At 42.2% G+C, this 22812-nt stretch overlaps 1 protein-coding gene across 1 annotated transcript in view; it reads right to left on the bottom strand.

Annotated features, from left to right (window-relative positions):
• DNAH5 (dynein axonemal heavy chain 5) overlaps positions 1 to 22812 on the bottom strand; it is a 252750-nt gene that overhangs the window by 189269 nt on the left and 40669 nt on the right. The window contains 8 exon segments of the mRNA XM_077749426.1: positions 1268 to 1375; positions 2577 to 2690; positions 3646 to 3822; positions 4551 to 4688; positions 7273 to 7494; positions 8687 to 8847; positions 10891 to 10975; positions 14367 to 14501. Coding sequence (XP_077605552.1) covers positions 1268 to 1375; positions 2577 to 2690; positions 3646 to 3822; positions 4551 to 4688; positions 7273 to 7494; positions 8687 to 8847; positions 10891 to 10975; positions 14367 to 14501 — 1140 coding nt within the window.

Here is a 22812-nt window from a genome sequence, read left to right as displayed (position 1 = left end):
AAATCACTTTGTGTACAATTCTCTGTCCTTTTGGACCTGTCTCGAAATTTCCGTAATGAAAGGCTCTTAAAAATTAGATAAACAATGGTTTCATAATTTTGTTCAAAAACAAGCCTTGCAGATACTATGCGTGAAGCCTGGAGCGATGACACAAACTGACTTTTGAGGCTCCTTCTCACGGAATATCCCTCACGACCTTCATATGTCCTTTTAACGTGGGAAGAAGTGGAGCAAGAATCTCATGGATTTCTCTCCTCTCTCTACCTGAACTGCCTGCCTGAGGGCAGAGGAAAGGGAGTCTCCTGTCCAGTTCTCAGGCTGGATGTGCCTCTTCCCAAGGAGAACCTTGCCTCCTACTCTGTTAGGCATTCATAACACAAGTCCTGATGAGGAGGAAATGCTTCTATTTTAGCACAACGTTTAAAATTTTCACCTTGGTGATGAAAGTCATTTACTTCCTAGAGACTGTTCAAAATGGGAAAGGGAACAGCGCTCACCATAAAGGCTTACGAGTTAGGACATAAGGTTTAAACATCGTTATGTTTTTTGGCAGAATCATTATAATAGCTTTAGGTTACTGAAATGTTGCAAGTGGCTTTTATGGCCATGATTACTGTTCTAATACCACCAAGTAAACAACCGTGGCATCAAATAAATTTGGAAAAGCGGCACATAAAATATAAAGCAGGAGAAAGCCAGTTAAGTATAGTTTTTCTTAATTAAAATTTACCTAATGAGAATAAATAATGTGCTAAATAACATAGGAAAAGAAATTCCGAAAAGAATCTTTTAAAAAAATTTTATTATATAAATAAATTGTTGGGGTGCCTGGATGGCTCAACTTGTTAAGCGTCCAACTTCAGCTCAGGTCATGATCTTGCAGTCCATGAGTTCAAGCCCCACATTAGGCTCTGTGCTCAGAGCCTGGGGCCTGCTTCAGATTCTGTGTGTCCCTCTCTCTCTGCCTCTCCCCTACTCATGCTCTGTCTCTCACCATCTCTCAAAACTGAATAAACATTAAAAAAATTTTTTAATTAAAAATTAGCACAATTATTTATTATAATGATTACTTTAGGAAATAATGTTTTATGATTTACAAGAATCAGCCTCACAAATACACTTAAATCTATCTCTATTGAGAGATTACATTTTTTTAAATTGTAGGATACATAGACATTGAATTGTGTCCATAAGGTAATTTCTAATTACCAAAAAATCAACCACTGAAAAAAAAAAAGTGACCACGGGATCTATGCTATGCACTTACCTTTACAAACAGAGATGTGATCTTCTCAGAGGTGTTATAATAATGAGAGATACTATAGATCATTTTAATTGCATTTATAAGTGTAGGGATAGCATCAACCATGGAAACCTGGAAGACACCACAAAAGTTTTCAGGGAAACAAATACCAAATTCAGCAAAATTCTGATAGTACAACCATTCAATCTTCATTAGAATAAAATTAGCTAAGAGATTTCTAGTTAAGTTTTTAAAGTATTACTTAACACTCCATATAAATGTATTTAAAGGTAATTTCATTTTTATTATGTAGTCATATGCAGTTAATCAAGTTTTGTTTCAATGCAAGAAACATTAACTGTCTGTTAAAGACAAGGTTAACAGTTAATTTTGTAATCAATAAAAGCAGACACTCCCTAAAGTTAAAGGATAAAACACCAACCGATAACTCTTCCCACACTTCTTTGAGTATCATCCAGAATGTCAATTACAATACTTAATGGAAACTGGAATGTACAATAAAGGCTTTTAAAATATAATATTGCATATCCATCTTAGATAGATTAGATAGATAGATAGATAGATAGATAGATAGATAGATAGAAAGAATATTGCATATCCATCTCAGATAGATACATAGATAGGTAGACAGAGAGACAGACAGGTAGACAGGTATAGATAGATGATAGATAGATAGATAGATAGATAGATAGATAGATAGATAGATAGATGGATGGATGTACAGTAGACATTCGTAGATAGGTAGACCGAAAGCCAGACAGGTAAACAGGTAAAGATTGATTATAGATAGATAGATAGATAGATAGATAGATAGATAGATAGATAGATGGATGGATGTACAGTTGACCCTTGAACAATGAGGGGGCAGAAGCACCAATCCCCATGTAGTTAAAAGTTCATGCATAACTTTTGACTGCCCCCAGAATTTAACTACTAGTAGCCTACTGTTGATTGAAAGTCTTACTGATAATATAAACAGTTGACTAACACATATTCTGTGTGTTATATGTATTATATACTATATTTTTACAATCAAATAAGCTAGAGAAAAGAAAATGGTAGGAAAGATAAAACACATTTTCAGCAATATACTGTATTTATAGGAAAAAACTCATGTGTAGGTGGGCATATGCCATCCAAACCCATGTTGCTCAAGGGTCAACTGTATACATAAACAATTTTCTTGAGAGTAAAAGGAGGTTTTGAAGACTTTTCCAACAGACTGTAATATTAATGAACCAAACTCCACACTCAATTCCGCCAGTGCAAAAGGTTCATCAGCAGACTAAGCAAGTAGAAATCTTCAACTCACCGGGTCACTACTGTACAAGGGGTCGCAGCATTTTTCAAGTGTGTACAAATATTTGACATTGTCCTTTGCTTCATTAGCTGCATCAGTGACGCGAATATCCATCTCCCGCCAAGTCTAAGCACAAGACAGGAAAGCAATGTTTATATAATTATTATAAAGGACCTTCCAACATGCTGCTAAGAGTCACCATGAGTCCATTGTGTCAGACTTTCAGTTTATCTTGTGTATGTCACAGAAAATTGAATCCACAGGAGTGAGGGGTATGGCCACATTGGAGAGCAATTTAAATTTTTTGGCTGAATGTTTAAAGGTATCTCTTTAAGGCCTTCTCTTATAAAATCTAACTAGGACAGAGCATCAAGAGGGCAGCACCTCCATTTGAACTCACACTTTCCCTCCTCCACTGGCTCCTGGATCCATTTTGCACCTCATGCCCATACTTTCTATGGTAAAGAACTGAAGGAAGTCTCCAGCCAACAGCCAGCAAGAAACTGAATCCTGCAATGACCCCAGGAGCAACTTGGAGGCNNNNCCCCCCCCCCCCCCGGGTAAGCTTCAGAGGAGCCGACATCCTGACTACAACCTCGGGAGAGATTCTGAGTCAGAGGCACCCAGCAGAGCTGCCCCCAAATCCCAGACCCACAGACTGGGACATAATATATGTTTGCTGTTTTAAGTTGCTAAGTGTTAGGGTAATTTGTTACATGGGGATATAGAACCAATATACTAGGGCTGAATATAGATGCACTCAAAGTAAGTTTTTGTTATTACAACTCCTGGTTAGTCTGAATTCAAAATATACATATAATCGTGATATTATGCTACATCTTAATTACATGCAATGCTCTCTAATAATATATACATACATGCACACCAGCCAACAAATACTCTTAATTCAAAGGTAATGTCCATAGTACCCAGAATTATAAAAGGGAAATGTTATCCAATCTTAAAGTTTTTTCATAAAGGTATAACAACATTTTTCTGCTTCTAGTTACTCTATGACATGAAAATACACCTAGAGAATGTTCATTCCCGTCTCATAAAGCAGAAGGAAATGGCTGACAACCTTCAGAAGTTTCGACCTGGCAGCAGCAAGCATTGCCAAGACAGCCTTCACATCCGGGCTTTTTAACTGATCCAAAAGGTAGTTAAATTTGGACAGTCTTTTTTTCCAGTGTTCCAGCTCTGCTCGGGGCCCAAGGTCATCCGCTTCCTTACGCAGCTGGTTGTTTTCAGCAAGCACCTGAAAATGCACCACAGAACCATGAACCCCTGAACAGGGCCGGTGGTATGAAAGTCACAGGCAGGCAAAAAATAGGGAAATAAATCAATTATGCTATCTGAATCATGATATCTTTTTATTCATTTGCATGCTTCCAGTGACGGCCTTTTACTTGTATCCATTTTTAAACCCTCAACAAAAGTGTAGTTAACATGCTCGAATTGAAAACTACTTACTTAAAAAACTTTAATGAACGTTCGGAGGACCTGATCTCGGAACGTTTCCTTGACTATTCATTTAATGTATACTCTTCGAGCAACAGAGAGACTCCATGCCTTCAGTTGGTTAATTTTCATGGTGCTTACTTTTTGATTAGTTGTCCACGTCACTTGGGATTTTTCTGAAAATATCTGTTCTTATGTTAAGTCTTTCAGAAGGCACACTGATTGGAAAACTCCTTGTACTTCTACAAGATTCTCTCTCAAGTAAAATACACCTTGAGAAAAAAAATTGACAAAGTGCAGTCTTCTTACATTAAGTATTTAAAGTCACTTGCTTTCCTCTCTTCAAATTTGTTACTATCTCTTCTTACCTAATGACTGTAAATTAAAACTGCATTGAACGCCTCACCTTTTGAGGGATGTGTTAAATACTTAGGCAAATGGGAACAGCAAAGGATATCTACTGTCTTCCATTGACTAGTTCAGTAACATGGCATCTGAAGCCGATGTTTGGTTTCTGAAAATTACCTGTTCGGTCTGTTTGATCCATACTTTCATACAACCTTCTACTTTCTCCAAAGTCTCTGGGTTATTAGCTAGAGTCAAGTAGTCTGTCGGTTCCTTCAGGGCTTTTAGTTCAAATATGTCACACTTTTGAAGGTTCACCTAATTAAAATAAAAGTTAAATAATAAAATGAAGCAAAAAATTAAAAAATGATGCTAATTTCATTTTTTAATGTTTATTTTGAGAGAGAGAGGAAGGGACAGAGAGAGAGAGAGAGAATCCCAAGCAGCCCAAGCAGGCTCTGAACTACCAGAATAGAGCCCGACACAGGGCTCCAATCCATGAGCCATGAGATCAAGACCAGACCTGAAATCAATAGTTGGATGCTTAACCAACTGAGCCACCCAGGTGCCCCATGATGGTGCTAATTTTAAAACACACACACACACACACACACACACACACACTTCTGGTTGACCCCTGGGCTTAGAAGGATCTACAGATCTTCTCTAAACTACCCTGCTCCCTGAAGACAGATCTCTGAAAGCATGTATGAAAGCATACATAATGCTCAGTCCTCCCTGTGAACTGAGCACACCACTGGAGGTGAATGAGGGCTGATTTGGGGTCATTAAACAAGAAGAGTGAACTAAAGAGAAAGAGTCATAATATCACAAATTAGGGGAATTAATAGGGAATTTAGAAATTAAAGAGTCAACTCACAAAACCAAAGAACATGAGGGAGCTTCAAGGAAATTGATTGGGGGAAGGTACTTTCTAAGGCATTACATTCTTTTTTTGAAATGAGCCAGATGAAAAGATTCTCCTGTCCTTACCCAATAACATCCTTATAGTTTGCAAGTTCAAAGGCAAACACAGGGATTCGTTTCAGGGGAGGAAGGAGGAAGAGAATAGAGAAGGAGACTTGTTGGATTTTGACTTGACAAAGAAACCTAGCGCATTTCTGCCCACAGATAAATGGGCCTTCATATTTGCTCAGGACATTTCCTCCTGGGAAAGGTGCGCCTGGCGCTGTGAATGCCTAAATTCAGGTTTTGGGCCCAATCCCCCTTAGCAACAATAGAGCTAGTACGATTCTCTCAACTGGTTCAGAGCCAGCAGGAAGGGCCATGGTTATTTGTCACCTTCAATTGCCCATATGGCCCAGGAGCCACAACACAAAGGCGGGGCCCTAAGGGCTTCCTGGTAACGAGGTAAAACCAACGGGTTCACTAGGAGCCGTGGCAGGTGAATGGTGCAGGTTGGGAGTGAAGGGCACCAGATGGGGAGTTCAGACCCGCAGAGACGCCTGCAGGGCGACGCAGAGCCCCAGCTATGAGGGTCTGCTGCAAGGGGACCCTCTAACCCCTGGACCGCCCCCTCAAGGTTTCCTTCCTTTGGCTTCCTAATGAAGCGCTGCCAGCTCGAACCTTACCTGACGGCCTCCAGCCCTGGCTCCCAGGCCCACCGCTGCTCAGAAGTTCTATATCCTGCGCCATCTGCACGGGCTCAGAGACACCACTCTGTCCTCCCAGAACCTGGCCTCCCCACTCTGTGGTTTTCACTTTGCTACCCTCCGACGGGGCTCTGAAGACCCAGCGGGGCAGGCACATGCCTCGGCTCCCCTGGGCCCTTGCTCACGCTGCCCGCCTGGGGGAACCTCCCAGCCCGCCTCCACCCCTCCCCTCCCCCACACTGCATCTTCCACCAGCCACGTGTTCCGCAGCCATCTTTGGTTTTACCCAGGAGGCCTAGGCTCCTCATGAAGGGACACCACCTCCCTTCTAGGTGGAGATCCATCCACTTTTGCTAATACCTCTACCACAATATGAGGTGGAACCATTTGAAAGCGCTGCTTTTTCAAGGAGAGCAACACTTTAACTTGCTTCAGCTTGCAGTTTAGTAAACAGGCCTGCATCAGAGTTCACTGCACATAGAACTCAGATATTAGGTGGAATCATCCGGCTCCCATCTGGATGAAATTTACTCCACTCCCCTATCCCATATCCTCTGGAAGGCCTAATGCCTCTCTCCCCCAACATCCCCCTAGGCCCCAATACTTCCCAGTCTCCTCCAGAGAGAAGTGAGTAACACACTACCATCAGTATCATAGGCTACATTTCTGTCTCCCATACATGTGTGATCAGGGCTGTCGTCCATCACGATTTTGCATTCACCACCCTCTGCCCCATGTGACAGGTAACACAGGATTCCAGTATATTGCACAAATTTTAAGGAAGCTAAATCTCATATCTGTCAAACTTATTCTTAAAGGCCCTTTTGGTCACAGGCTTAACCATAGGACCCAACCCACTCCATCCAGATACATCAACTGCTCTCCTTCTCTCTCATCTTCGGGATTTCCTCCCTCCCTACCCACCCCCCTCCCCCCGCACACGCATGGGCACACACCCCACACTCTCTGATTCCAAATTCCTTTCCTCCTAGGATGCACAACAATGCCACAAGCATTTCCTACATTTTCTCTTTGCAGTCAAGCATGTAATGTGACTGAATGAAATCCTCCATCATAGCCAACATTTCTAATGCATTAATCACTCCAAACCATAAGAATTTACACCTAGTCACCACCACCTCTTGGAGGGGCAATAAAAATACCCACAAAATTTTTTCAAGATTTGCCAGGCAGTGGAATTAAGACCATCCAACAGAAGCATTACACACTTGTATGTTGATTTGTTCACCCTCTGATAACTTTTGAAGGAATAACTTATTCATTCTTACCTTCTCCTTCAAACTCTCCTGTGCGCCCGACAGGACGCCCACAAAGCCTTCCAGAGAGCTCAAGAACTCCTGCCGAATGCTGGATGCTTCCGGAAGACCCTCGAGCTCACCCCATCCATGGCTCGTGGCCCTGAGAGCGGGAATGAAGATGTCCAACAGCAAACGCCTCACACTGTTGAGCAGGCCCCCATCTGCAGGATCTAGCATGTTAAAGGTCACCTCCTGGAACACAGTTAGGAGATTCTCTGCTGTAAGAATTATCTCCAGTTGCAACATAGCTTCTTAGTCATTTCTGAATGCTGTTCGTTAACCAAATATCCTGCATTAGTAAATGGAGACCAACCGAATGAGAAAAGCGAAAGCTGGTTACTCAGAACTTGCTATGGCAGGAGTCGGCCACTCTCACCTGCATCTCCGCAGACACTTAGAAGCAGGCAGGGGAGTGGGAAAGCCTTTAGTGGAGGAAAGGGAAGGTTTCAGGGGCATCCTGATTGGAGGCTGCCAGTGTGGAGGACCTGGAGGCAGCCCCTAGGATTGGGGCATCCCATGTGATCTGCGAGCGGGGTGCGTATTTGGCTTTCTCTGGCCCCAGAGATGTATGCTGGGAGTACACACAAAAATTAGGGAGGTCAACAGTCACAAACCAAGTGCGGGCAGTGCTGGCCAATTTGTTACAGCAACTACTGTGTGGCTTCTTTGCTGGCTTCCGGCTAATCTGACTCCCTGGGCACAGGCCGGCTCCTGGGGTTGTTTCGTAGATAAGAGGGTTGGCTCCCTGGGCAGGTTGCTGCCGGTTACGGGTCAAAATTCTGCTTTATATGTGCTCTGGCCTTTGTATATTCAGTCTCTCCATCCAGTAAAGTATTTTTTGATGCCCTTGCTAAGACCTAAACTTTATACTATTCTAAATTGCAATCGTGAAAATGAAAACCTGAAATGAAATAAACAGAACATGACACGTCTACCAGTCTATTTGCTCCAAACAGATAGTGCCCCCACTGAGGGCAGAGGAGACGTGCACTTTACTCTGCACACACAAAAAATAAAATTATGTATCCATTATTATAAATCTTACTTTAAATGTATGAAATTTGTCATTAAGTAAATAATGCATGGGGAATTATTTTTTAAAGGAAAGACTTTATACTGTATCACGCACACATGCACACATGCATGCACATACATACATATAATGTTATATCGATTCTTATTCAAAAACTGAATATTAAGTCCTCTTACTAAACAGATTTAAAGGTAATGTCTTCTTGTTTGCTATGAATGCTTTTAGACATACTTCTCTGAAAGTAGTTTTAGATAATGAATACAGTGGTTACCTCTACAGGAAGGGATTTTTTTTGGTAGAATTTATGTGATTTGGAGTCATTTGGGGTAAAGGATGGCCCCGGACCCTTACCCTGTGGATGTTCTCAGGGGTGACAGCTCTGGAAGTGTCAGTCCTGATGAAGAATACACACACTCCAGTAAGAGCAACATCTTTTCCCTCGGTCACAAACACCTTAGGTTTTTTAATCTTTTCAGAAAGAGGATTCACTCCCCCAGGAGAGCCAAGTTGTCCTACAAATGCAAAAGAATTTTAGTTTCACAAATGCTACTTACAGTCCACATGGTTGTCTCTTGGAATGAGCTTCCTTGTTAAAACACTGTCCCAGTGACTCATTCAGGCGCCCTGGAAGGTCTGCTGCCTGGATAGTCTCTAGCCTGAGCCCTGAAGGGATCTAAAAGGAGTTGAATGACTGCAGATCACAGGTTCATTTCAAAAGTGTTGCTCCAGCAAAAAAGCACAAATGAGGGGCGCCTGGGTGGCTCAGCTGGTTAAGCGTCAGACTTTGACTCAGGTCATGATCTGCCAGTTTGTGAGTTCAAGCTCTGTGGCAGGCATATGCTTCTCTCCTCCCATGAATACCGACCTTCAGACATCCCTGCTTGGAGCAGGCAAGTGGTGGAGGGCAGTGGGGGATAGACTTTACTTTGTATCAGTTCATTTTGGTCAACTGGATAGTTTTAGTTTCTGAACAGAGACAGTATTTGTAATGTGAAGCAACCATAGGTACTTTTCCAGAAAAGTCATGGAATGGTCTCAATTTTTTTTTTTAATTTTTTAATGTTTTATTTATTTCTGAGAGAGAGAGAGAGAGAGACAGCGTGAGCAGGGGAGGGTCAGAGAGCGAGGGAGGCACAGAATTGGAAACAGGCTCCAGGCTCTGAGCTGGCAGTCAGCACAGAGCCCGACACGGGGCTCGAACCCACGAACCGCGAGATCATGACCTAAGCTGAAGTCGGATGCTTAACCGACTGAGCCACCCAGGCGTCCCAGAATGGTCTCAATTTTAATCGAGTCCGGCTGAGAAGGCTTAAAGGGAGAGCAGCGAGGAAAATAAATTTGCATTATGTTTACATAACCTTCCTTCTTCAATGTCACATTTACATCTACTTCACCCAGTGTGTGTTTTGTGGTTGAACTCAACATCCTATTTGACTTTATGTTTGTCAAACTGGGATAGAATTCGAAGCTTCTGAATCATTTTGATTTTTCACTCAAAGTGTAATGGACTTTCTGGGCACTTGAGTGGCTCAGTCAGTGAAGCGTCCAACTTCAGCTCAGGTTATGATTTATCCTGCAGTTTGTGGGTTTGTTTGAGCCCCACATCGGGCTCTGTGCTGACAGCTCAGAGCCTGGAGCCTGCTTCAGATTCTATCTCCCTCTCCCTCTGCCCCTCCCTGACTCAAGCTCTGACTCTCTCCCTCAAAAATAAACATTAAAAAAAACTTTTTAAAGGTGTCATGCACTTTCTGACCACAAAATATCAGAGCAATAATTCTAGAAAAATGCCAATCAGAGTATGCATGCATAATTTTCCCTGTTTTTAAACAAAAAAGCAGAGTCATACTATATGCCAACAGCAATACAGTATGCCAACCTTTCTTCAAAAAGGTCACAAAAAGATGAGTATAATATCTTAATGTAATCATAATATATTTGTTTATGTCCCTAGTTTGGCTTTAAAGTTATATGAATCCACATAAACGTAGAAGGGGAGATGCCAGTTGAATCCACACAAAGATTTGCAAGTTTTCTTAAGTGAAAATAACTCAACTTGCCATTCCACATTACTCATTTGAATCATAGTCGGTAGAAAATAAACATAATGTGATATTTAACTAGAAAACTCATTATGCTTATTGGCAACAATTCCTCTGTTAAAAATAAATGGTGCCTATATAGAAAAGAAACAGATGCCCATAAAAAGTTCTAGAACATCGCCGCATAGAATGAACTAACATGTAAGGAAAAGAAGTCTCAAAATGTAAAGTACTTTATTATTCCTCAATTACCAACACAGCCTGAAAAGGAAAACAGAGTATCTCAAATAAAGTTAGAACACCCAGGCTACACAGCCATCATTATCTGTCCCCTTTCTTTGAGAACAAAATGGCACCTTGGCTTCACCTACCACACCTCACTGCTGTCCATTTGTCCCATCTCCCAAGGTGGAATTAAGAGGCCTGGTCAGCTCTGAGAGTGGCTTTCTGCTTCCTGCCACCCTCAGATGTATCTAGCAACATGTTTCTGGGCTACATCACATCAAATTGGGATACCTGATTCGGCCACCTCCACATCCTGATAGTAGAATAGAAGGTGACGAAGACCTCCAGCAGCAAAAAGCTGATCGATTCTTTCAAGCTGTGGGAAAAGAAAAGCAAGGTCACAACTTCGTTCTGAATTAGAAACCATATTTAAATCAGCATTTACTGGGGCGCCTGGGTGGCTTAGTCGGTTAAGCGTCCGACTTTCGCTTAGGTCATGATCTCACGGTTCGTGGGTTCGAGCCCCGCGTCGGGCTCTGTGCTGACTGCCGGCTCAGAGCCTGGAGCCTATTTCAGAGTCTGTATCTCCCTCTCTCTCTGACCCTCCCCTGCTCACGCTGTCTCTCTCTCTCTCTCTCTCCTAGAAATAAATAAAACATTAAAATAAATAAATAAATAAAGCAGCATTTACTATCATCTTTCTTCTTCAGATAAAACTGTATCTAATGCAAACCATACAGAAGGCACCATATATTTTTCAACCAATAAAACCATGACAGAGTAAATCTATCACCATAATAAAAATGTAATTCAAAGAATGAATCCAATTAATCATCAAAATATTTGCTACGTACACATGTTTTAAAAGATCGTTCTTCCATTTGTGTTAATTTCCTAAAGTGTTGAGCTGTTGAAAGCAGATACAGACACAGTGTTTCATTTTCACTCAACTGCAGATCAGAAAAAGAGAACAAACCTTTCAAAACCCAATCTTACACACTAAAGGTAATTAAATTGTAGTGATCACTGGAAAATGCCATGAGAACACATATGATTATGGAACATTCCATCCAATGGCAGTCCAGAAGTCAGTCCTATCCATGAAGTTCACTGCACAACCAGAGGTCTATCAACTGGCCTACTACTAGTGGAAGCACATTTAAAAATGTTTTTAATTATTTATTTTGAGAGAAAGCATGCAGGGGAGGAGCAGAGAGAGAGGGAGAGAGAATCCCAAGCAGGCTCTGTACTATCAGTGTAGAGCCCAACATAAGACTTGAACTCATGAACCGCGCAATCATGACCTGAGCCGAAATCAAGTCAGATGCTTAACCAACTGAGCCATCCAGGTACCCCTGGAAGCAATTTTCTTAGAGCACAATTTTAAATTCAAATTGGAGGAAAATGGATAAAATCTACATGCCCATTAGGATGGCTACTGTCAAAAAGAAAAAAAAAAGATAAATGACAAGGCAGTGGTGAAACTGAAATACTTGTACACTGTTGGTGAGAATGTAAACTGATACAGTCACTATGAAAACAGTATGGTAATTTCTCAAAATATTAATATATTATTCCATGATCCAGAAATTCCACTCTGGGTATATACCTAAAAGAATTGAAAGCAGGGCTGTGCAGAGATATTTGTACACCTCTCCTCACAGCAGCCTCCTCACAGTAGTGAAAAGATAGACATAATCCAACTGTTCATTAACAGATAAATGGATAAACAAAATGTGGCAGAGACATATGGTATATTATTAGTCAGTCTTAATAAGGAGGGAGACTGTGACCCAGGCTACAACATGGATGAAGCTTAAGGACATTTTGCTGAATAAAATAAGCCAGTCACAAAAAGACAAACACTGTATGATTCCACTTATATAAGGCATCTAAAGTAGTCAAATTCTTAGAGACAAAAAGTAGAGTGGAAGATTCCGTGGGGTGGGAGAGGCAGAGGGAAGTTGTTGTTTGATGGTATCGATTTTCAGTTTTGCAAGATGAAGAGATCTCAAGATTGGTTACACAACACTGTGAACAAACTTCACACTACTCAACTGTATACTCAAAAATGATTAAGATGGTAAACTTTACATTCTATATTACTACCACAATTTAAAGTAAGATGTTTTCAAATGACAAAATCTAGCCTGAAACTTTAAGTGTGGAAAAAATAAGCCCCCTCCAATAGCCACCATATTATAGATAAAACTATTATATATAAGGGAGAGCAACTTGCCCTGTTTCCTTCATGACTCTTCTTTGATTGAGAATGCTGTCGGGCTGGCTGGGATGCCCTCATTCAGGTCAACTTCCAAGCCAAGAATTTGAAGGAGATACTTCCAATAGGCCAACAGTGAAACTCCTGCCCCTCTACTTTGTCTGGGGGCCTGAGCCAGGATATTTTCTTTCAACTTCCTGGCTTTGATATTCCTGGTCCTAAATATGACACAACAGATTGACCTGGGCTTCCTCTAGTTCGGAACATAAACTCATTTATACCACTTGCCTGATCCCAAATCCAGATGTCTGAATTAGGAAGTGGGGTAGGGTTAAGCATTTCACCTCTGGAACAATCTCTCCAAGACTGAAACAGTTAAGTGACTCTGTCTCCTTCTGTGTGTCCATTTTGGAGGAATAATATTATCTACCTCCTGGCATCATGAAAATTAAATGGGATAATAGATGAAAAGTCACTTAGGTGAGACTGACACCTGGTAAATATTCAACAAGCATTAGCTGTAAGGAAAAGAAGGAAGAGGAGAAGGGCATTTCCTCATCTCTTATTAACTCCTCCTGCAGTTTAGCCTTTTTAGTGTTGTCCACTGCTCACTGTTCCGCTGACTCCTACTGATCCCACCGGACTGACGTGGCAGGAAGAAACAGAGCCAGTGGAGTACTGGAGCCAGCTCATACTGGTTCATGACAGTCAATTGATCACAACCCTTTCTAGCTAAGGCTTTAGTAGCATCACGTTCATAGTTTGGAATCAGCCATTGTGGCAGTATTAACACTACAGAATCAACAGACTGAATATAGTGCTCCCCTCTGCCCTCTTGCTCAAAGCCAGAGCAATGTTAAACATTTACTGACATACCACTAAAAAGCATTCTCAATAGTGTGCCACCCCTATCAACAGAAAGGACTCTCTCCCTCCCTCCCTCTCTCTCTCTCTCTTTATACCTAATAAACCAAAACAAACCAAAACAAAAAAAACCTTCAGGAACCATCATAGGGCTCCTGATATGCCTTCCTCAATGCTCAGGAAATTATATCCTCCCATATTTTGACCTTCCCTCCCCAAAATCAAGTAACACCCCAGATTTTGGAGGGAAATCATGGCAGAAAATGGAAGTCAGGCTTAGGAACCACAGAAAACAGATTCAGCTGCCAAAATTCAAATCCCCCAGGTTAGGACAGGATAACTGCAAGACAAGATAAATCAGAAGCTGAGGTACGATTCCATTCTCCAACCTCAAGTTCCAAGATGGCACCTGGACCCACCTCCACTGGGTTCAGAAACATGCAGACATTGCTGTCAGAACCATGGGACTTACATGACAGCTCTAAGTACCCCCATTCAACATGAAGAGCTGGAGAGTCCTATGGTCCATCTGCCACCACCTGTATGGTCAGAAAGGACTCTTGTCCATGTTAGAACAGACACCCTCCTCTACAGCCAAGCACAGGTCCTGCCATCGGACAGAGGTCAGCAGGTTCTCTGTGCCCTCCAAAACCAAGTCAGTGAGAACTCAGATGCATCTCACCTGATTCCCCTCAAGAATGGCGTCTTCCACTTCAGTTTTGTCCAGGTCCACGCAGGAAGCTACAATTGCAAATACGTAGTCATGCCTACCATCCAAACGGGCCCGTTTGGCTTCCTTCTCTTCCTTCAGTCTTTGCTGTAAGAAAGGAACAAAAAGGTTATGCTCTCAAATGTATTCATTTTGTAATAACTGCATGAGATTGTTGCCTTTTTCAGGTCCTGAGAATTCACATAACAGACACCTTAATGGTACCAGTTTTTGCGTGTTATCTTCCATTTTTAGAAATAATGTTCTTCTGTTATGAAAAGAAGGTGTGCTCATTGTTTTGAGATTGCATAATACAGATAAGCTAAAAGAAAAAAATAAAAATCATCTGCCGTCCAGAAATTATCACAGCAGTTGTTTTGTTCTAAACCTTTAGATTTATTTCTATGCATATATAAACATTCAACAGATACATGAAAAAAGAGATCCCCGTTTTTGTAAGCATTCCCTAAGCCTTTAAAGTAATATTCTTCCACATCATCTCCTACCTTTATTGTTTGTCAACAGATTCATATCTGGTCTTGAAATTGGTTTCTGAATACTAGTGCTTACTTCCAAACTGATTGTTAATTACAATACTAAGGCATGTTCAATAAAACCAATGTGGGCAGTTCGAAGCATATCCTTCCAAATGCACTCTGCTCAAACACACATATGCAAATGTATACACACATCTGTATATTGTACCATAAAACTGTTCATGCATTTTCCCTTAATAATACACCACAGACCTTTTTCTGCTTTAATGCAGGCTATTCCTACCTGTGTGATAGCTGCAAACTATTCAACAATATGGATGTACCATAATTTATTCAACCATTCTGCCTATGATTGGTAGACATTCAGCATCCAATTCATTTCTTGAATTAAGTATATTGCCTTTAATGTCAATGAGCACCACTAGGAATAGAAAAGGTGGCCCCTCTTTTATTCAACATGCATTTATTAAACCCCAATTACGTACCAGTGCCGTAGAGGCAAATGCTACCCACTGACGTCAAAAAATCTCATAGCCTGTTTGGCAGGATGTGAGCAGAAAATGTAAATATTACAGGATGGTATCATGGTTGCCACAGTGGCATCAGATAAATGCAGGGGCATTTATGAGTCTTCACAGAAGTTGCAAAAAGGAGGATCCTCCACTCCAGCCTGGGGCTGAGCCTAGAGTTGAAGGGGAGTTGGCCACACTCCCGGAAGAGAGGCATTCTGCACGTGCAAAGGCCAAGAGGCATGGGAAAGCACAGCACACTTTGGAAACCACAGGGTAGCCAGGGTGACTGAAGTAAAAAGGACTAGAAAGATATAATAGGAAATCAGAAAGGAGTCCAATCATAAAGTATCTTGTGAACCACATTAGGGAGTTTTAATGTTATCTGAAGTCCATGGAGAATCACTGATGAGTTTCAAATCAGGGGAGATGCTAGCTGTCCATCAAAAATCAGTCATTCTGTCAGCTGCGTGGAATGTGGATTGGAACGACGCAAGCCTGGAGGTGGGAAAGCCAGTCAGGTGGGTTATGGTGGCATTCCCAGAGCCTGGGATGCACAGACCATTGGGAATGTGGTTCTGGAACTCAAGGGGAAGTTGCACTGTAGATACAGATGTAGATACGGGTTCTCAATGCAGCACAGTTGATATTACAGGCAAGATCTTTCTAATTGTGAGGGGTGGTCCTGCACATTGCAGGCTGTTTAGCAGCACCCTTGGTCTTTTCCTTCTGGGTGCCAGTAACTCCCTACCTCTGAGTTGTAAGAATGAAAAATGTCTCCAGACATTGCCCAACGTCCTGTGTGTGACAAAATCACTTCTGCTGAGAATCACGGATATGAGAGAGACAGATACAGTCAAGATGGCATCTTTTGGGGTTGTGCAACGCACAACCTGCACAATTATACTATCAGATCTTTCATCCAGTTGGTGGTATGTACATGCTAGTTATTTAATAAATACCTGTCAAATGAATAAATCAAACTTTAAACCATGAGGGCAGATGTGATTTTCTAAGAAAGAAATGGAGAATGAAGAGCAAGAAGTGAAGAATATCGGGAAACACCAATATGCCAGAGCAAGGAGGGAAAGAATAGCACATGGAGACGACTGAGGACAGCGGGCAGACAGGCAGAAAAGGAACCAGAAGGCAGCACCACCAATAAACCACAGAGCCAATAGTGCCAATGCTATAGAGGAGCAGTTGGGTCAGTTAGGGTAATCTTAGTAATGAACTGTGTTTACAAGACGGGCTATAGAATCCCACAGCTCTTTACCAATATGATCATGCCATTAACCTCTCCTCCTCTCGAATGTGGCTGGCCCTGTGACCAGTTTTCACCAGAAGAACATGGGGAAAAGTAAGACTGTAAGTCTGCCTAGGCTAATCCTTAGGAGACCTCCAGCTTCTGCCTTTGTCCTTGGAAGTGCTCCCTTGGAACCCAGCCACCATGCTGCGACAAGTACAAGCTACATGGGGAGACCACATAGAAGAAAAACCAAGGCATTCCAGTCAATAGCCCCAGACAACCTAGCCAACACCCCAGAACCAACTTCCTCCCGTGTAAGTAAGCTATCTCAGACATTCTGGCCTAGTCGAGCCTACAGATGATTGCAACCCAGCCCAATGCCACTTGAAGCAGCACCACCCAGTTGAGCCCAATCATCCATATACTCAAGAGAGATAGTAATAGACGGCTGTTGCTACTGTGAGTCATTATGACCTCGTGTGGTCTGTAATGCAGCAGTTGGTAGCAAAGTAATCCTTGTAGAATAATTTCACTGGTTGGATAGAAAGCAAATGGATGGAGGCTTGAGAGAAAGATGATTGAGAAAAGAGAGATACAAAGATACTGAAAATATACTATTCTTTCCAGAAACTTGACTATAAAGGAAAGAGGTGTGGTATTAGTAGATAGTGGGGAATTTACAGTCAAGGAAGAGTTTTTTAACACACACACACACACACACACACACACACAAACTTAAAAAACAGTGAAGAGGAAAAGGTTGGGGATTTCAGAGAACTTCAAAGGCCATCCCTGGACCCATAAAATTAACATTTGTTTTCCAGAACCTGAGGGGACTGCTGGAGATGGAAGGAGGAGCTATTAGGGATTTGAAATTTTTATAATATATCTATTTTCTTGCCACTTCTCTCCATAGGAACTAACCCAGGTCCTGACACAAAGTGTACATTCCATAAACATCAAACAGAAGCAAATTTATTTTTGTTTGTTTGTTTTAATGTCTATTTTTTTGAGAGAGAGAGAAACAGAGACAGAATGTGAGTAGGGGAGGAGCAGAGAGAGAGAGAGACACAGAATTTGAAGCAGGCTCCTGACTCTGAGCTGTCAGCACAGAGCCTGACATGGGGCCCGAACTCACGAGCCGTGAGATCATGACCTCAGCTGAAGTCAGACGCTTAACCAACTGAGCCACCCGGGAGCCCCAGACAGAAGCACATTTAAATCTCTCTTTCAATGTGGCTAAAACAAGGAGGATGTCCTGTTGTCTAGCCTGTTTTCTTCCTGCTTGGCAGGAAGGAATAAAGTGCTTTTCCAAGTGAACTCTCTGGGTTTGTACCAAATGGCTTCAGCAGCTTGAGGACGCGGTGGGTACCAGGGGAGGCCGGAGGCAGGCATCAAAACAACCATCTTGTGGCATACGCTGAGGGGAGACAAAGAAAGAAAAGAACTAGAAAACCAGGAGAGTCAGGATGTAAAGCAACTGAAGCCTTCGGAAGAATAAAGCAACTTAAATAAGACTCTGCCATGGCAACACCTTCTCTATGAGCGGATTTTGCAAGACTCCAAAGGGGAAAAAAATACATATATATACATATATATAAATGTATATTCTAGTGGAGGAAAGGAGCGATTGGTCCTTAAAACAGAACGCTAATTATTCTATTTTTACTTAAATATCACAGAGGGGAAAAAATTCCAAAGAAGTGGCATGTGTTCAAAGCGAATTATCAATGTGTTTTTAAAGTCAGTGTTTTCAGAGCTGCACCTAAAAAGCATGTTAAGCAACGAACGTGTTCTTGCATAAACTGATGGTTCTATCTTTTCTGAACAATGAGGGAACTGTTTTTTTTTTACTACCACAAGAAGTCAGTAACATCAAACAAATATTTAGTGACCAGACCAGGGCATTGTCGGCCCGTAAACTTAGACCTGTAGCTTTCTGGCTGCTAGGGAATGGCAGCAACGAGCAGTCAGATGACCCGCTGTTCCGTTGGTCTTTGAAACATGGAAGGCAGTTGGGGAGGGATTAAGATGGCAAGAGACAGACAACGGAATGTTTTATTAGGAGTCACGCTGAAATTGTTTTGTGTTGCATAACAAGCACCANAAACCTATTCAACGTCCATGGAAATCTCGAAAGTAGTAAAACATTTCTGCAATGTGGCGGCAAATTATGTCACTGCCATCCTTGGAAGAGAGAGTTACTAACGTGCTAGCTCACAAGAAACAAGTGCTGCGTTCAAGACTAGACAATGCTGTGTGGACAAATGAGCCCTGGTCCTGGGCTTAGGTTCCTGTCCCAGCTCTGTCACTTGTATCTGTCAGTCAGCCTCTCCAGGCTTCAGTTGCCGGAACTGCAGACTCAAGAGTGTTGGATGGTGGCGCCTGGGTGGCTCAGTGGGTTAAGCGTCTGACTTCAACTCAGGTCATGATCTCAAGGTTTGTGAGTTCAAGCCCTGCTCACAGTGCAGAGCTTGCTTCAGATGATGCTCTGTCTCCCTCGCTCTCTCTCTCTCTCTCTGCCCCTCCCCTGCTCATGCTCTCTCTCTCTCTCTCCTACTCTCTCTCTCTCAAAAATAAACATTTAAAAAAAAAAAGCATTGGACTAGATGATAGCTAAGCACCATTACCTTCTCTGCTGTCAGAGCTCCTCGCTGGTTCTAAAGTTAACACAGACTAGAGACTTGAAATTTTAAAATACAAATCCCAACAAAGACCCAATGTGTGAGGTTTCATAATAGGTCTCTGCAACATTTTCTCGTGACAAGCCTACCCATCCAATGTTTTTTAATACACTATACCAACTTTTGCCTTTTAATTCTATTTTAAGTGCAAGTCTGCGTGCTTATACACATGAGACCGTGCACACTTCGCTTTGGCTCCAGATTGGTAATCCCCAACTGTGTGAGAGACCTTACTCTCATCTGAAAACTGAAGATACAAGTCCAAATCTGAAAGGTATTTGTGAAGATAAAAGTGGGAGCAGTCTTGATATAATACTGTCAACCGGCACTTGAATTAATATGGCATGACCAAGGCACTGACCCTGGACATCAAAATTCAGTAGGCACAAATCTTTTCAATAATAATTTTTTTTAATTCTACAAATGTTTAAACTCCCTCTACCCTGAGAAAGCCCAGCCCTGTTGCCAGGTTTGTCTCAGACCCAGGTCTACCCCATAGATGCCATGATGGCCAGAAGTGAATGTCAGGTCTAGGAGCCCCTTTGTGCACAGGGACACCCTTTTCCCCAACTCTCTGAAGGTGTCAGAGTACATTTTGCTCTGTTTGCCCTGGTTGCATTGCTAGCTGTGGCTCTGCTGGTCATCATTTGCTTACTGTGCTTGGGTTTAATTGTCACAAAAGCCCTATGAAGCAGACAGTATTACCTCCACACCAGGAAACTGAGACTATGAACCATTAACAATTTCCCAAAAGCACACAGCTAAGTACGTAAGCTAAGAGCTGGGCTCAGAGTCAAGCCCGGGTAGGTTTGCGGGACGAGGCCAAGAGGTGCTTGTCCCAGGCAACTAAGAGTTTTGCACCCATTCAAACTGATATTCCATCAACATGTTTTCTTTACATTTCCACCCAAGAATTATCTAGAGCACTCTTGGGCGGTGTCCCCATATATACTGCATGAGTTATAGAATGAGCTGTGGGTAGAAACTGGGGTTAACTGGCACCGATTTCTGAGTTATACCAGTGACATTTTAGTACCAGGATGCACTGGTGCCCAGCTGGCTTCCAGCTGGCATGCCCTGTGTCCAGCTCTCCCATTACACTCCTGTGTCTCAGCAAATGGTAACCTCCCACCCTCAACGCCTACAAGTGCTAGAAGGTGGCCTCCCTGCCTGGGCAGCCAGCAGGCTGGGCTCCATGCTTTCCCCACTTGTTGCTGCTTCTGCCTGAACAACTTCACTTTCATCTATGTCATACTGTAAACCTACGTCTTCGTATGATGCCTTTGCATGGCGAAGCGTATGGGGAGAGGAATGGGTTCTTCAGCCAAAAAATTTATTTCTTTGCTTTTTAAAACAAAAAAGTTTTCCTAGGTGACATGATTAGCCTTGTTGCAGGTCTGAATGTGAGAAAGAGGAGGAAGTCTGTTTTAATGAGGGTCTGTTGCATATGTTTGGATGAATATTTTTCTATTTTCTTGAATTGGGTGTTTTCTTCTTTTATGTATACAGATGCATACAGCAATGTATCAAACATGGTTAGAGGAGAGTATAATCTAGATTTCAATCTCCCCTGGAGATAATGGGAAATGATGTAAGTCTATGAATTACAGGTGACTTACTCCTTATCTTAAATCACCAAATACATCTAAGACTGATTCTTCTTTGGCTCTCCAAATCAATCTCAAGTCCACACATAATTAACCACCTGATGAAACATAGTACCAAAGAGGCCAAGGACATGGGTTTGATCATCTCAGGCCATTTGGCTTCACTTTTTACCAGCTTCCTCAACTACGGATGAATGAAGGCAAATCCATGAGCAGAAGGAGAAATTACCCAAAGTGTTTGCCCAGCTTTCTGCAATGCCTCATTATTGGTAATCTGCCATACATATAGCCTGATTCTTCTTATCTCTTGCAGGTTAAAATAAAGTAAATATCAACTGAATTTCTTCGTCCCTGCAAGACTATCAGCTCCACAGAGAGGGATGTTTTCTATGATAATTTTTGCAATATCCCTCATGCCTAGAACAGTACCTGGGACATAGTAGAGCCTCAATTGATTATCTAATGAGTGGATAAATTAACCAAATTAATCATTTACAAGTCAGTCTCAAGTAATGAAGGGCTGGAACAAATTATTCTAGCTCAGTCTGTCTGAGTCCATGATCACAGGCTCAGAATTCAGTCAATAAGCTCCTGGGTCTTCAATGCTGTTATGTCTCAAGCATAAACAACTGCACAAAACTCTACCACTAGTATGAATTATAGTTCTCCATACTATACCACTTTACAGCAAACATGTAGGCTCAGTAAACATGTAGGCTCACTTAGCCTACGTCCTACTTAAATGTGTTGAATTACAAAAACTGAGGGAAGTAGTTCTCCTGCTCACTTCCATGTAGAGCCCTCCCTACAAAGTCAGCTCCCTTTCCATGTCTTCCAACAAAGAAGAGCCTTCCTCTTTGTCTTCCAGTGTTTTCATTTACCCCATAGGACCCCATTTCCTCCGAGAGAGGCTGCTCTGCGGTGCTTCCTGGAACATCCAAACCTGCCCTTTAACCAGCTGGGAGACCCACAACCTAGCAACTCTCCACTGTTAAGTGTACTTTCTCCATCTTGCCCTTTCTTACCCCCTTTCCTTTCGTCTCTCCCGGTGAAGGGTCATGGACGTAGAGGAAACACTATACCTCCTTCCTACCTGAAAAGCACTTCAGCAAAGTGGTTTCTGGAAGGGAAAGACACTCCACGGTGGCTAATCCCACTCACAGCAGGTGCTACAGTGAAGTCCTCCTTTATTCAACAAGAGCTACACTCCCCTCCATTGCAAAGAGATAGCACTTAAACTGAGACGTTCCCCTCAATCTTCTTGTTCTGAGAGTAAGCTCTGGAATCTTGTCTATTTTCCGCTAGAGTTCTTAGGACTCTCTCCATTTACTGGCTCTCTTATTTGTCATTCTTTCCAAGCCAATGAAAGATACTCTCTTCACATTTTACTTCATGTGGGTTTTTCACCCAAATCGATCCAAAACCTGCTGTAGGGATATCCCCATCGCCACAGCCTTCTCTGCCCCAGACATTCCACCATCCAGCCTTACAGTCTGTTTTCTGCACACCGAATTTTGGGATCTGATCGGAGGTCCTTAGTGGACCTTCACATGACCTCATGATCTATCTTCCCTCCTACCCACAGTGGTTTTACTCCAAATCAGGAATACCTCTCTTGTGGAATTCCAAGAGTTCCCCCTGGCAGCAGGAGCCATATAATTCAAGTAGCCATATAATTTCACCCCCAAGCTAAAATATATATAATGGTACCATTCACATTTCATACGGCACAGGGATGAAATTCAAAAATCCCCTTATTCATCACAATAAACTTAAAGCTGGCCGCTCATTAGAATCATGGGGACTTCGGGGATGCCTAGATGACTCAATCAGTTAGTGTTCTACTCTTGGTTTGGGTCAAGGTCATGATCTC

The sequence above is a fragment of the Crocuta crocuta genome, unplaced genomic scaffold, assembly GCF_008692635.1.
Source record: "Crocuta crocuta isolate KB4526 unplaced genomic scaffold, BGI_CrCroc_1.0 scaffold89, whole genome shotgun sequence".
NCBI lineage: Eukaryota > Metazoa > Chordata > Mammalia > Carnivora > Hyaenidae > Crocuta > Crocuta crocuta.
This window is presented reverse-complemented; position numbering and strand designations above follow the sequence as displayed.